At 40.8% G+C, this 15,868-nt stretch overlaps 3 protein-coding genes across 4 annotated transcripts; all 3 read right to left on the bottom strand.

Moving 5' to 3' along the window:
- LOC8079176 (glycine-rich RNA-binding protein 4, mitochondrial) lies at positions 372 to 5,130 on the bottom strand. Of its 2 annotated transcripts, none has more exons than XM_021452306.1 (5): positions 5,001 to 5,130; positions 3,343 to 3,457; positions 2,517 to 2,585; positions 2,223 to 2,329; positions 372 to 860 (listed from the first exon to the last, which is right to left on the bottom strand). In XM_021452306.1, exons 2-5 carry the CDS (start codon positions 3,425 to 3,427, stop codon positions 804 to 806), a joined length of 318 nt encoding a protein of 105 aa, XP_021307981.1. In that variant the 5' UTR covers positions 3,428 to 3,457; positions 5,001 to 5,130; the 3' UTR covers positions 372 to 803. The 2 variants fall into 2 exon arrangements, with proteins under 2 accessions (XP_021307981.1, XP_002461004.2); XM_002460959.2 differs by having other exon boundaries at positions 3,343 to 3,449.
- On the bottom strand, positions 9,281 to 10,622 carry LOC110432494 (stress-response A/B barrel domain-containing protein UP3). The gene has a single exon (XM_021453007.1). The coding sequence runs from the start codon at positions 10,394 to 10,396 to the stop codon at positions 9,617 to 9,619; it is 780 nt and encodes a 259-aa protein (XP_021308682.1). The 5' UTR covers positions 10,397 to 10,622; the 3' UTR covers positions 9,281 to 9,616.
- On the bottom strand, positions 11,086 to 15,862 carry LOC8060671 (peroxisome biogenesis factor 10). Its single transcript, XM_002460958.2, has 11 exons — positions 15,563 to 15,862; positions 15,436 to 15,467; positions 14,548 to 14,637; positions 13,712 to 13,806; positions 13,410 to 13,611; positions 13,197 to 13,266; positions 12,594 to 12,672; positions 12,281 to 12,414; positions 12,056 to 12,144; positions 11,649 to 11,734; positions 11,086 to 11,542 (listed from the first exon to the last, which is right to left on the bottom strand). Exons 1-11 carry the CDS (start codon positions 15,750 to 15,752, stop codon positions 11,440 to 11,442), a joined length of 1,170 nt encoding a protein of 389 aa, XP_002461003.1. The 5' UTR covers positions 15,753 to 15,862; the 3' UTR covers positions 11,086 to 11,439.

The raw sequence follows: 15,868 nt of genomic DNA, 5'->3' as shown, positions 1-15,868 counted from the left end.
TTTTGAAAAACTAGCTTTTAAGAAAATGAATTGAAAGTTCAAAAAACATGTTTTGAGCAGTTTTTTTTGTTTTTTGATGTGCTGAGATATTAAAAAATTATTATAAAACCAATAGCCAGAAAGTGCATTTTTTAGTCAGAAGCCTAAAAGCTGCGCCTCAAACAGTCTTACACACTGGACCCACCTGTCGTAAATTTTATTGTCTAACTCTGGCTGTTGTGGCCTAGAATGTCAACTATCGGCTTTACTAGACCCACCCATTATAGGCTAAATTTTCTTGTCTAATTTCTCGGCCACTAAACCCACTCGTCAAAGGCTATCGAGTATATTATCATTACAATACATGTTTATCGATCTTCTCTTCTCAACGATTCATTTCTAAAATCATTAACAATGCATTACGAACCAGGTTAGTTCGTAGGCAGAGTTGCTAACATTTCTTACACAGACAACAGAAACCAAAACACATAGACGGCAACCTTTCAATTGGCAAGGTAGCAGTGTTACTAAAGAGAAACTAGCCAAAATAAACTCAACTTCTGCTTTGTATATAAGTTACATCAGCAATTGGGAATTTCGGATATTTGCCATCTGACATAAGCTGATGGCACTCTCATGTTTCATGTTCAGAAATGAACATACAAGCTGAAGTGCACCAGCTTCCGTAACAAATGTGATTGCTCATGAACCAAAACCGGGGGAGTGCACGGGGTAACCGAAGACTTTTAACACTTGGAGATAAGCTTGCCATCAATTTGTTGGCAAAAGCCAAAATGGTGAAATCCTCTGCAGTGGAGGGTGTCCTACTTGCTTTTCTGTTCTTTTGCCATCTCCACAAAGATCAATCTTCCACGTAGAATCTGTTGAGATGCAGTTAATTAGAAAAAGTTTAAGATCAAGAATATCATGTAAAGCTGATACTGGTTCACGTCAGGCTCAGGGAATGAAGCCTCTACATGTTTTCTTATTTTAATTTAATTCAGACACTGAAACCTTAGAACAAGATTCGGAAGAGAGTGTTGCTGATGAAAAAGTGGAGTTCCACAACGCTCAGTACATGGATATGAACACACCAGCTGGAGCATTTTGTGAAGAAAATATGCCAAGATACAATTGCATTTAACAAATAAAGCTACAAATCAACATAAAACTATGTTCGTCTTGCTTGAAACAATTGTTGCCTTGTTGGAAACTAGTGAATTTCCAGCTTGTGCTGAGTTGTGATTTTGCAAAAAGATTGAAATTCCTAAACTAATGCTGCTGAAGGAACGTGCAATTGAGCTATTTAGTATTTACAACAGGACAATGAACCCATGAACATGACTTCTTATACTAAGTCCACATCCAAATAAAATTGAAACATGTAGTCTGATGTCTGCTTACATAAAGAATGCATTAAGTGCAAGTATCATACCATAATACCATGGTATAATTCCTATCCCTAAAGTAACTCAATAAGAGGGACAATTTTCTGAGCTCAGCACACTTTATTCACCAGAGAGGGGGGGGGGCGCTCTGCTGCTAATGCATTAATGACTTAATGTTACCCAAATTATCTTCTCCATGCAGTCATCCAGGTTGGGAGTTGCCTTATCCATGACAGGCAGCAAGATGTAACGAAATGCTAATATGACTAATCACTGCTTAGTAAGTGGGACAAATTAAATGCATTAATTCAAAACATGTATTTTCATGAAAGAAAGCATCCCGACAGATTTTAAGATAAACTAGTAAATGTTCTTTTACATAAAAGGCCATGCTAAAGGTGTAATATGGAGTATCCTCATCCTTCAATTCTTTTGCAAATAGGTATTGATAACTTATACATCCAGCTTTCAAGAATCGTGAGTGCGTTATATATATTTGTGGATGGAGATTTGCAGGAAGAGCAGACCTAGAAAAATTGAAGATTAGAACTTTTGAGTGGTTCAGTGGAGAAACAAATGGCATCAAAGCTTACACTGCACTATCAAGAATTTTCTAGAGTATCATGTCAGATAAATGGCGACTAAACAGTCTGCAGCTAGCAGTAAGTAGACATATGGTGGCTCCTCCTTTGACTCTAACCTCAGCCTACCTATAGTTCCATTCCAGTCTCTTCTTCATTTATTTATTTGAAAGTGGGCATCGAAAGGAAATTGAGTAAGTGTCATTAATTTATCAGTATCAGTCAATAAATGAAGTTTCCGTAGAAACAAGTGAGCTGAGCAGAAAGCATATACCCTGCCATCCATTGCCTTGACAGCTTTCTCTGCCTCTGCTTGCGATGAATATTTGACAAAACCAAATCCCTTGATCCTTCCAGTTTGCTGGTCTCGCATAAGTCGAGCTGCACTTAATAAGATACAAAAAGCAATTAAACTGAAATACTGCTATTTTGATTCAACTAACGTAACCAATACTGTTAGAGAGCCAAATAAACTATCAAGTTTCATTAAGAAACATAAAGATTCCCAACTGCAACTGGTAAAGAACATGAGGCAGGGCCAATAATAGTAATAGCACAGGTAATGAACCTTCCTCTACGGTGCCAAATGATGAAAAGACATCTTTGAATTCTTCCTCCGTTGTATAGAATGATAATCCTGCAAAAAGCCAAAAACACAACAACAATGAGTTAATACTGCATGCCACAACCACACAGGAGTAATAACAGACAACATTAGACAAAATACTCAGTAAAACATGGGGATGTATATACCCTATGAGCAGAACCTGTCTTCATCAGAGCGCATAAGTAGCAGAATGTTCACAACAAATGTTACCAAGAAGAAAAGGAAAGGGAGGGTGGGTATGTTGGAAGCATTTATATCAGCTTTACAATATACTGTGTTCACATTGTAATCAAGCTCCATGGTAACAAATGAGAATCATCTCCAAAACTCGATTAACAGCAAAATTTCAGAGGTGAAGTCATGAAGATGACAGCTTAACCACACATATTCCACCAGCTTCAGCACTAGATGTATGGATACAGAAATTCATCATCATTCTTATGGTCAACTACTTGTGAGGAAGAGGAACTAGGTAGCAACGGCACTAAGTGTTACCATTAAAAGGAATCATATTCTGATAGCATCAGATACTAGTTGCAAACCCTGAAAGCCACATGCTCCCAAGCAAATGTCAAAAGCTTAGACCACCAACTAGTGCTATCTTCTGCCAAAACCATGAAAAGTCACAGCTCCACAGTACCTGACTAGCATGCTACATCTACATGAATCAAACACAAGAGTACCATATCATCACGTGGTCACATACAAGATCTGGCACAAATCCAATCATCATATGGTGAACCATGTGACTGCGGAGACAAGCACGAATCAGCAAAGATGTACTTACTGCTGACAAATATTTCCGTGCTGAAGCACCTCATGCTCAGAACCTGAGAGGTCAAACCCGTGAGCCTTCCACCTCGCATCATCATCGGGATGATCTCCACTCTCCCCCTGAAACCCTACATCCCCCAAGTTACCACTGCAGGAGCAAGACAGCAAGCGGCGAAGGCACCGATAACAATTATATTACACAATGAGTACATCAAGTCCAGGTGGCCCCTGGGGAGGGTGAAGCGCATCGAGGTCTAGATATCGCAGGAGGTGGCGGGATTCTTGTTGTAGCAGGCGAGGCAAATGGCCTCTTGCAACAGCTTCATGATGGACATGGTTTTGGAGGAGATGATGATGTCGGCTAAACCTTATTCAGCACCTTGACCAGTGTGGGGGTATAAACCCCTATACCCTTACGGCTAGACTTGGGTCAGTAGGCTTGGCCCATTACGAGACAAGTTCGAAGCTTGATCAGACAGCTCGGAGTTTCGCGCAAGGAAACAAGGTGTGGAGATCAAGCAGGATTCTAGTCGGTTAGAATAGGAATTGATATCGAACTATCTATGGCAATTGTAACCGACTAGGATTAGTTTCCAGATCTGTAACCTTGCCCTCCGGACTATATAAGGAGGGGTAAGGGACCCCCCTAGGACATATGATTCTCTCAACACAAATCAATACAGCAAGACGCAGGACGTAGGTGTTACGCCAGCTCGGCGGCCGAACCTGGATAAAAAGTTTGTCCGTGTCTTGCGTCACCATCGAGTTCGTAGTTTGCGCACCGTCTACCGATAAACTACTACCGTGGGTATACCCCAAGGTAGACTGCCGACCAGCTTTCGTCGACAACCAGTGGTGGAGCCACTGCCAGGCCACCCTGGGCGGCCGGCTGGGCTCGCTGCCAAAGTTCAAAAGGAAAATTCTTCTTGTCAAAGTAGAAACCTATAATTTTCTAGCTAAATATTTTTGCACAATAAGAATCACCGGGGCTCCTAAAAAATTCTGGCTCCGCTAATGACCTTGACGCTGCAGATTTTGTAGGTATCCATGCTCTTCTTGGCCTTATTCTTCCCCTTGGTATGATACATTGATACGCCCCACTTGTTCTTCATTTGCACTTGGGTGTATAGTGAATGATTATAGAACTATTTTACAAGATTTTCATAGGGCACACTGTTCAACATTCTTGTGGTCTATCTATCATGGACAAGGTCTTCTTCCAAGCAAATGTTGTTAAAAGACCTTTGTGGCAAAAGCATCCCGTTTTTTCCTTACAGGCTTTTATACATCTATAATATCCAAGGGCATGTATATAAGGATGAAAACGTGTTGGCATATAGAGATATTATTAATCCACAATGTATTCATCAAACAGAAAGGGGGAAAAAGGCATATCCATCTACCTAGCAATCTAGCATCGCAACTCTCTTACAGATTTTATTTTATTTTATTGACCTACATCGACTACTAAACCAATTATTAATGATTACATCCGTTCATAAACAAGTGCAAAACTAATATTGCTAAGAGAGAGACACGGTTGCCATGGAACGTCTATAAAGGCAATGCTGGGAATCAAATACGGCGTACATATCCATTCATCCACAAGCTCAATATATCCCCATACGCAATTTTGCAGGAAGGAAATGGAAGTAGGAAAAGCGGTCTGACCTGCGGCACGGGCGTCGCCACCGTCCTCGTAGCGCGGGCGGAGTCAGTGGTTCTGCACTTCAACGAACTGCTGGCGCGGGCTCACGTGAGTCGCAGCGGAGGGGTGTATGTGTGTGTGTGTGGGTGGGTGGGGGGGGGGGGGGGGGTGGGGGGGGGGGGGTTGGCCGCACGGGGTGGGCCGGGCTAGCGGCAGAGGGGAGTCGTGACCTCAGGGCGAGGTGACGCAGGTGAGGTGGGGAGCCGCCGCCGGAGGGTCGGCAGCGCCTGCGCTAGGGAAGTAGGGAGTTGCGGGTCGACGCCTCGACGTTGCAAAGCAAGAGGTTGTTTGGTTGGAGCGATTATACTGTACCATATTTTTAATCATAATAATTATTAATTAATTAGATTTAAAAATTTTGTCTCACAAAATATTTTTTTAATTATGTTTTTAGTATCATAAATAGTCTATATTTAATATTTTATGCATATATCTAAATATTCGATGTGATAGAGACTAAAATTTATAAGAGCGAACCAAACAGGACCAAAGGAATTTGATGAAGTGAATATAAATTCATTTTTACTCCCTCCAAAAGTCAAGTCAACTGATCTCAAATTTATAATATAAATATAGGTATCCTAATATTTATAATACCAAATAAATATTATTAAACAATACATTTTATTAGTAGATCCATTTAGATATACAGATGCTAATATTGTTAGTTTTTATAAATCTAGTTTAATTTGAGATATATAAAAATGTTATTATTTTAGTTTTATAAATCTAGTTAATTTAAAATGATTGACTCTTGAAATACGAGATGAAATTTTTAATACAGAGAGAGAGTAAAACATATAGAAAATAAAAAAAATCCTTTCAAGAAGACTTATGGTGGTTTTCGAGCAGCGCATCAATACATTTCACCGAACAAAGTGCCACAGACGGCTAAAATGAGGTTATCGTGGCTTAGGCTACCCTGAACAAAGAGTAATTTGCTAGCTCATATGAACTTAAAAAAAAAGTAACATAACGACCATAGACACATAAATCATAAAGACATGTGCAAGTTTAGCTCTTCCTAAAGAGCTAACTTATCGTTCTTTTTTATAACAAAAGGACAAAATAGGAGCTAACTTGTAAAATGCTTGGCCCTAGTTGCTTGACTGAAAAATTATTACTGAAAGTATTGTTCACTGATTTATTGTAATAGAAAATTATCATTAAATGTCTGATAAATTCGACACATAAGCTCAAACGAATAGGCTCTAAGAACAAAAATTACAAACAAATAAAAGATCGTGCTTGCTTCGTCTCAACAAAATATACTACATCTCACTATTTTTTGAGGATTCAAACCTTCTAGATTAAATTTATAGGATATAATATCAATATTTGTATCTCAAATATATTTATTATAAATCTATTAATAATATACCCCTCCATTTCAAATTATAAGGCATTCCATGATTTTCGGAGAGTCAAAGCATCTTTAAGTTTGATCAAAATTATAGAAAAAATTACAAAAAATTATAACATCAAATATGGGTATGCTATGAAAATATAATTAATAAAGTATCTAATTATACTTAGTACCATAAATATTATTATTTTATCATATAAATTTGGTCAAACTTGACATCGTTTGACTCTCCAAAATTCTTGAAATGTCTTATAATTTGGGATAAAGAGAGTATAATACTCTTTTAGTTCTAAAATAATTCTTTATCTCGTATTTTTAAAAATCAAAGAATATTAACATTGATCAAATACTAATATCTTTGAACGTGTAATAGATGTGTGGTTTCCACCAGGCTTGGGTGTGCCCTGCTCTACTTCAGTGTCGTGGTGTTGAAAATCGTGGACTGGGAAGTTGGAGGTCGGGAGCCAGCGTTGGCTTGCACTGGACCAGAGACGTGTGGCCGCGAGAGCTTGCACCTACTGTTCGTTTGTGTGAAAGTGTTCCCTGATTTAGGTCATGTTTAGTTCTAAATTGTTTTTTACAAATTTTTAGATTTTCCGTCACATAGAATCTTATAGCACATGTATAAAGTATTAAATATGATAAAAAAATCACCTAATTACGCAGTTTATCTATAATTTGCAAGACAAATCTTTTGAACCTAGGTAGTCTATGATTGAACAATATTTGTCGAATACAAACAAAAATGCTACAACGTCTATTTAAAAAAAATGGAACTAACAAAACCTTATTGTGAAAGAAAAACACTACTAGTACTAGCATATAAAAAGTACCGCTTACGAAAGACAAGTGAACATGTTATGCACTTGTGTCGCTTCTAGATGCAACTTCGAATTACTGACAACAGCAATCGACGTGTTGCCGTGGTTTGTAAACTGCCTCGTATCGCGTCTGCGTTTTGCTCCGCTTCTGGTTGGCTGCCTTCGCATCGAGGACCCCGTCAGCATCGCCCACTCTGTTCGCCCTCGCCTCCTCCGCCTGCATCGCCCATACCACTAACGTTCAAGAGGAGGAAGAGCAACTGGGAATACCAAAACAGCATGAAATAGGCAAATAGGCGTTCGACAGTCAGACAGAAGGTGCAGGGATGGAAAAGGGTTGCAGTGAGACCATCGTGGACAAGTGACTACCAAAATTCTTCTACTCCCTCTATCCACAAAATAATACAATTATAGAATACGGTCTGACCAAATTTATAGTAAATAGTATTAACATTTATATCTTTAAATACATTTATTATGAAAATATATTCTATAACTAATCTAATGTTACTTATTTTGTATAGTAAATGTTAGTACGTTTTTAAATAAATTTAGTCAAAATTCAAACTGTTTCACTTCTCAAAAAACGAGAATTGCATTCTTTTGGAGTATACACCAAAATTATTACCCACTCTTATCTTATGACAGAAACAAAACAGAGTTATATGGCTGCCTGTGCTTTCTAGATACAAGCTAATTTTCTTCAAGTAAAAAATAATATCGTAATCACTAGTTTCATAGCGCTTTGGTTATTATTTCCACTTGTTTTTTAGCCAATGTCTACAACAACACAGACACTGATTTCGAATTCCAATCCGTGCCCTGCATGATGCAGATACCTGATAACCAAAACCATGAGATCTTAAAGTTAGCAACAATAAATATCAATACCTTCGTCAAACAACTACATCCACTCTTGGATATTTTGGTTCCATTGGTTTCTTTAATTTCTAGCAGTAACATTCTTTATTTTATTGATATGTTAATACACGAATGGGTAATATCCACAAGAAATATGATAAAACTCTATAATATCATTCAGATTGTTCCATTATTCAACGTTCCTGGAGACCTGGACAGGACTAGCAGCTGCAACTGAAAGAATTACCAATTGTTACCGAAGCTAAGGTTTCCAATAGGTAATTTACTTTTCATGAAACCATGTATGTTAGACACTCAAATGAATGACATGTTAAGACAACATTTGTAATCAAAAGAGCACATTGTTCTTACACTAGCGAAGGAGCAAGTACTAATTTAAGAATTTCATAGTAATAGAAATCCATGTCCTACCGAGACAGAATTTTGAACTTGCTATCCTCTTGCCTAATAGGCAAAGATTGACCTCTGTAGAAAGACTGATTCATTCGCATCGATATGAGGACCCAACTCCGTTGCATTGCCAGAATCCATGTTCCATATTTGAAGCGGGTTGACCTCTGTGCTTCTTCACAAGAATGTGCAGTGGCACATAGGCACAATCCTGGTAAGAATATCCTACCTGGATCCTTAATCCTAATCAAGCAAAGTAATTCTTGTTCATCATTCTGTCATCTCCAATTTCACAAATGACAACCACAAGGAACACAATATTCTAAAAATCAACTATATGTTTGGAATTGAGATTGAACCTGAAACCTCAGCCTCGGACACTGCTGGAACCTCTCTGGCAGGTGGCCAGATGATGAAGTCCAGCACCAAATATATACAGCAGACACTCAGATGACATGACTTGGTTAAAACATCTTAATCTTAATTTTCAAACGAAATGACCTGGTTAAACATCATTTATTATGCTATCAGCAGTGTATACTTATACAGTTATATTACGATCTTTAAAAAAACAATTATACTACAAATTATGCGTGCAGGTGCAGCTATGGATTTTCAGCAGTGTCACTGTATCAGTCAGTTTACTTTGCATAATATTCTGGGTTTCTCTGGAAGAACTAAGCGAACTGCAGTATGATCATCCCATTACCCCATGGTGATTGCAAATGCCTCGAGGTTTACAGTTGTTATTTACTTTTCACATACCCATATATACAATCAAATGAAATGGCATGACAGAACATCCTTCATAATTGAATGAGCAGACTAGCAGAGTGTACTCGTACTAGGGAGCACTTCAAGTGACCGATTGACGAATGTGCCATGCATATCACTGATTCCTTAATTTGTGCTAGGCAAACCTTAGTTGAGGAGCTTAGACTTTGATCTCAGAGCAGGAGCTGTGGCCTACTTTGATCCTTAATCAAGGGAAGCAATTCTTATTAACTGCACTGTCATTCCCAATTTCACAAGTTGACAAACTACAAGGAGTCTATCCATCCATTATTCTGAAATCAACAACACACTCAGAATCCCGAAACTGAGAACCTGAAACCTGTAATCAGAGGCTCGCAGGCGTTGAAGCATCTCCAACGACGAAGTCCAGCACCATCACCTCGTCCAGCAGCGGCCTGACCGCGGCCTTGGCCTCCTCGACCTTGCCGTCCCCCTCCACGGCGTCCAGCTCCTCCACGCTGTCGAACACCGCCACCATCCCGAACTGGTAACCCTTGGCCCGCGCGGGGGAGAAGTTCTCCCCGAAGCTCACCTTGGCGCCCTTGGCGTCCCCGGCGGCCTTGGTCACGGCGGCCACTTTCTCCACGAGCTGCGCGACCTCCACGCCTTCCTTCACCTTGGCCAGCGTGAGGCGCACGGCGCTGCCGGGGCCCGCGGGGGACGGGAGCGGCGCGGCGTTGACCCAGTCGACGGCGGTGATGTCGAGCGCGTTGGGGAGGACGTGGCTCTGCACGGCGGCCACGTGCGCCGGGTGCGTCGCGTAGGACGCCAGGTCCTCCTTGGTGGCGTAGCGGGAGTGGAGGAGGTGCGTGGGGCCCAGCGCCTCCGCGGCCGGGGACCGGAGGCGGAGCACCGGCCCCGCGTGGATGTAGGCCAGGCCCGGGACGACCGTGGCGAGCGCCTGCAGCGAGGAGACCATCGCCGCCGTGGCGCCCGAGGTCACCGCCTCCGGGCGGGCCTTGAAGAGCACGAAGTGCTCGATCGGGGTGGCGACTGCGGAGGAGGACGACATGGTGGCGGCGGCGACGCGGAGGGAGGAAGTGGGGGTGAGACGGCGGAGGGTCGGGAGGTGGAGAGGGGATGAGAAGGCTTTGAGGCAGATCATGGTTAGGTCAGCGTGACAGCGGGGAGGGTTAAAAGATGCAGAGCGCACCGGCCGGTGGTTTAGTGAGAGAGATAGTGACCTGACGAAGCTGGGGAATGGGTATCCTGTCTCCGCCCTCTCCGGAGATGAGATGCGACGCTGAGTTGGTGGTGTTCTATAAAAATGGTGAGCTCGCCTTCGCTTGGCACGGAGCGGCGGCGCAGATGGTTTGGTGCGGGCAAATCGCAATGTGCTATTGTGCTGTGTGCACGGGGGCTGCTGGATAGGGCGAGGCCGTGAGGGCGACGTTTTGGTGGCACGGATGGATATGCAGCCTGTTTTCTATGAACGGTGGTCAGTTCGCTACAATAACGTCGACCAATTACTCATCTTTTCCAAAGTTTCAATGTTTCATGCAGAAGAAATTGGCACATTGAACCATAGGTAGCTTGGCGCTATATACTGTAGTTGTGTGATTGTGTCATAGGAGGAGCCTGCTGGCTGGTCAATGGCCGGCAATGGCCCCCAACAACCGTGTGCAGAATGCATAGCGACCTGCACAAACCGGCGCCTTTTATATATACTCCAACGATCAACATAGCCACCCGGTTACTGAAACAGCAGCACAAAAAGTGATCGACGAGACGACGACTCGTCGGTGTCTCAAAATGTCCAGAGTCACGCCATCCAAACATGGGGGACAGAACGGATGGACCATAAAACATATAAGCTGGTACAAGTGCGAAGAAAATGGAAACAACATCGATGATTCGAGTCGGCCATTGTTCTACACATCAGTGTCCAATGTACAGGTTATCTATTATCCGAACTGCCAATAAATATTTTCTACTTCCTGTGGTCCCTACTGCACTTTGAAATTTCAACCCTACAAACTACTGTATGCAGCTTTGTCTGATCTTCAACCTCTTGAAATGGTCTAGAAATTCTGACCCACTTCAGTATACGAAACCATTTCAGCATGCAGGTTTCTTGCCGAAATATGGTCTAGAAATTTTGACGCCAGCGAAGTATGGTATGGAATTCCTACTGTGCGAAATGGTTTGCTAGAAATCTGAATGATATATACAAATCAAACTCGAATGGGTAATTGGAGTTCTGCATAGGGGGCACTCAGGCTTCTCATTGCACCACTCCATTATGCAATTCCTGCATGGTATGTGATGAGTTGTCAAAGCGTTCGTAGATGAATGTCAGTTTATATCTGTCAAGACTCAATACACGATCAATTGTGATTTGTAAAAACAACTTTTACCAGCAGAAAACATGTCCACAGGTTGTGGCAGTAGGATTTTGCCGGGTGCTGAGACAGAGGGTGCATTTGCTCTTGCCACTGGAAGCCTGGACATTAGACATAAAGTACAGTGTAAGCATTACACAATCCATGAATACATCACAGTAAACTAAACAAGTATAGTTGAAGAGTAGCGGTTGAAAGCACATGCAACTCAATCTGTAATCTGTAAATGTAACATTTGTGGATTAACGGCTCATTTCAGAGACAAACTGTTCTGCATGTGTATAAAAGGCTATGTGGTAGTATAAACTTGTTTCTCTCTGTAAATATCTGGCTTAGTTAATGGAGTATCATATACAATTATCTAAAGGTAGTGTACTACAAAGATAGCCAGATACTCAAAATTTATTTGACAAAGCAAATACCTCTGAATGAGAAGCTATATCTGCAGCTTTACCACTGCGGATGTCGCTGATGATATTTCCATCTTCATTTAGAACAGGGATGCCCCGACCTGGTTTAACATTTATCACAAAAAATATAAACAGTTAGTTAGTATTTGTATTACATTATAAGCAAGTAAACTCTAAGATTCGGCATATGAGCCCAGAAGATTCAGCATAAGACAAATTAAGTACAAGAGAGTGCACCTGTAGACGATGGATAGCTTCCAGATGATATTTGATTAATGGAACTAGCTATTGACGATATATTACTTCTTCGGAGTCTTTCAGCTCCGAGAATACACAACTGAATCAACAGAAAAATACCCAAGATCTGGTACCTGCAAAAGGTTGTGAGCTAATTTTTATCTGTTGGTGAATTTCAATCTTTCAAAAGGGAAACAATTTACATGAATGTGATAAAGTGATTGAGATCTGCAAATTCATTTGTTGACATGCAAATTCATGACATCCTTTGTTGTATTAAATAAAGTAGATAAGCAAATAGGTAAAACATTACCTAGGCCTTTGATTCATTGGCTTGCCAATGAATACATAGCGAATACCAGCTGCTCGCTTTGGCAAATGATAATACAATCCTATAACAAAGGGAGTATACCAAAAAAAAATGTCACAGATAAAAGTATAGTACATATACATATATGCGTGAGGTAATAAATAAGTAATATTATCAGGTCCTAACAAATCAAAGTCACCACACTAGCTAAGCTTGTGGTACACTATTACCAAGAATTTGAAGCACACTGTTGCATTGAAGAAATGAATTTGCATGCCAAACTAACATATGAAGTGTTCAGATATGCAGCAGATCTTGACAGTGCATCACACAACTCTTTCGAAATACTATGGTCTATAGCTTATGACAACCAGATTTCATAAGACCCTTGGTCCGAGAAAAAAGATTTCATAAGACCCAGTCCAGGCATTTCTGTTTGCCTACTAACTCACAATTAGCCCATGTTTTTACCAAGCAGGATGCAAAAAGCAGAACTCTTCAGTTTTTACCCTTCCCCATCACAATTCCACAATCCACTGGTCTTCAATCATATATATATATAAACTATATACAATTGGATCTTACAGTCTATTGAACACAACATACCTTCAAAATAGAAGAACATTAGATTTGTCCGAATAGCCAACTGTATAACATCTTGAGCATATGGCAGCATCTAAGAACATAAAGTAGATAGCATACACGTATTAGGCAAGAAAACCATATTGTCATGCTAATACCTCTATGAGTGAATCTAGAGAGGTTCCCCGCTGATAAAATACAGATGAAAACTACCAGCTAGGAAAAAAAAAATCTTACTGAAGGCCATTTCTGAAGAACCCATTGCCACAAAGCATGAACTCGGCCTCTTAACCTTGACAGAGCAGAAACACTTAAGCTTGTTGAAGGAATGCCATTATTTGTGACGGATTGTGCAATGTCACTACTAGAATTATCACTTTCAGGATGATCATCAAACTGAGATTCATTGAGTGCAATACTACGGGCAACAATTCTGGAGCTGTTAAAAACATTATGGATAGAAGAGTAAAATCTAATCAGCCTTTTTTTCTGCAAGAATATAATGGTTGAAGGAGCGTGACAAACTATTTGTTTCAAACCTGATCCGTTCAGCAAGATAGGGCACAGTAGTTTGGTACAAAATGAATAGGATCCGCCTTGCAGGAGTAGGTGGAAGTCCATGCAAGGTAGCAACCTGAATAGTTCAATTGACATGGACAGTATCAGTATAGTAGTATAGCATTGTTGCAAATAACTTTTATGGGCCACAAATTTGTACAAGAGGGAACAGTTATTATTATTATTATTATTATTATTATTATTATTATTATTATTATTATTATTTCACTAGCTATTATATTGAGTCTTCTCTTATCATTTATACTTCAAGCAGTTCAAGGGATTTTTTATTGTATATTTAATTTCAGGTGCAAAGTAAATCCTCAGTAAAAAAAGTCAATTTACTTAACCACACTATTCAGGAATAAGTCCATCCTGGATGGAGGTAGTACTCAACACCTTCTTTTGCTGGTGAATAGTGGATGCATGCGAGAAGAGGGAGAAAATTAGGACACACCTCTCCTCAATGGCAAATCGTCCCCAAAACCATACTAGTTTTCTCTATTGGTTGTGGTCCTAAGGGATATGTAACTGAAGTTTAGCGGGTATAATAACCAGTTTCAGTTCAAGGGTTCTGTGGACTTCTACAAAAGTTCAAGGGATTAAAATTTGCCTTGTCCCATGATCTAACTACTATGCAAAACAAAATGATTATACAGTCCAACAAATATGTACCGGAAAACTATAGCATTAGAGGCAACTTGATGATGCATAATCTGATATAAGTATAAAGCTACATAAAGCATAATGCTGAATCAAATAGCTGAATAGCAGAAAATAAAAAAAATAATGCTAAAGATGAAAAAGGTGCTATGACCTGAGTTATATCACAATATTCCTCGCCAAGTGTTTGCTGGCCTGAACCAGTTGTTAGCAAGTAGTAAAGGGACTGACCAAGCAATTTTATCTGTGAAAGATCAAATCAATGTAAGTTACTCCCACATTTTATTATGTACTCCCCATTGAACAAATAGCAAATACTAGGGAGGAAAAAAATAATACTCAAATTCATACATCATAGGGGATGGAAAAAAAAAACATGGCATTCAAAGCAACAGAAAAGGGCCTTGCGGTTGCAGTTATTTTATAAATCGCAACAACCACCGTGCTCCACAAAGGTGACATATACTTCAAAAGACATTTACAAATTATTGAATCAGCCCCATTTGCATCATTAAGCATGAAGATTAGATACACCACCATTAGCGACAACCGTTCTACCTCGAGAACATTAGTTGTTTGCAATGTTATGCAGACTAGTTGTGCCACCTATAATACCTCTTTAATTAATAAAGTTAAAAGCATTCCAGAATTTACCATATGTTTACATTGTTAGGTACCCCACTACAAAATGGTTACCCAAATTGAAAGAACTGAAAGCAATTTAACTAGGTTTTCGACAAACTTCACATTAGTGGCAACTAGACCAGAGTATGAAGTATTCACATCTAACAACGCCCAATACAACAGCCAAATGGTATAACCCAGCATACGAAACTGATAGGCTCCATATACTCTGGAGAATTCATCCCATGGAAATGATATAAACCATTCATAATCACCCATTGAAAAAAAAGTGCCCAAAACGTATTTAACAGACCAAAAATCCATAAGCACAAATCGTATAGAGCATAGGTTCCAGTAACTGAAACAACTGCCACGGCGTAACTAGAAGGGCATGTCAAAAGAGCCAACCAGCTCTCACCTCGTTCTGGTAAGCAACAGCAACCCTGGTACCTACAGCATCATCGTTGCAGAGCAAAACACCTCAAGTCACAGTCAATTCCACAAGGAGAAGCTAATTTTACGCAAACTGGAGAGTGCTCGCGTACCGAAGAGGTGCCGAAACGCGTCGCGGCATGCCTCTGTGACGTGGGCTGCGTAGCTGTCGTCCTTCTCCGCCGCCCGCATGATCTCCGGCTGCGCCGCCCCGGGGAACCTCCGTGGCCGAGCGGGCGTACTGCTCCCGGCGCCGGCCCCGGAGCTGGGGCCCGCATCGCCGGCGGGGGCGCCTGCTCGCATCTCTCCTCGCCCTGCGGAGTCCGTACTACGCGATAGAGTTCCAGAGCGCCGAGTGCCTGGGAGCTCCGAGGGGAGCTTCGTGTTCGCACGCCTGCGATGGGCCTGTCCGGGCCGGG

Source organism: Sorghum bicolor, chromosome 2, assembly GCF_000003195.3.
Source record: "Sorghum bicolor cultivar BTx623 chromosome 2, Sorghum_bicolor_NCBIv3, whole genome shotgun sequence".
In the NCBI taxonomy this organism is placed as follows: domain Eukaryota; kingdom Viridiplantae; phylum Streptophyta; class Magnoliopsida; order Poales; family Poaceae; genus Sorghum; species Sorghum bicolor.
Note: the sequence above shows the minus strand (reverse complement) of the source record. Positions and strands in the feature narration are given on the sequence as shown.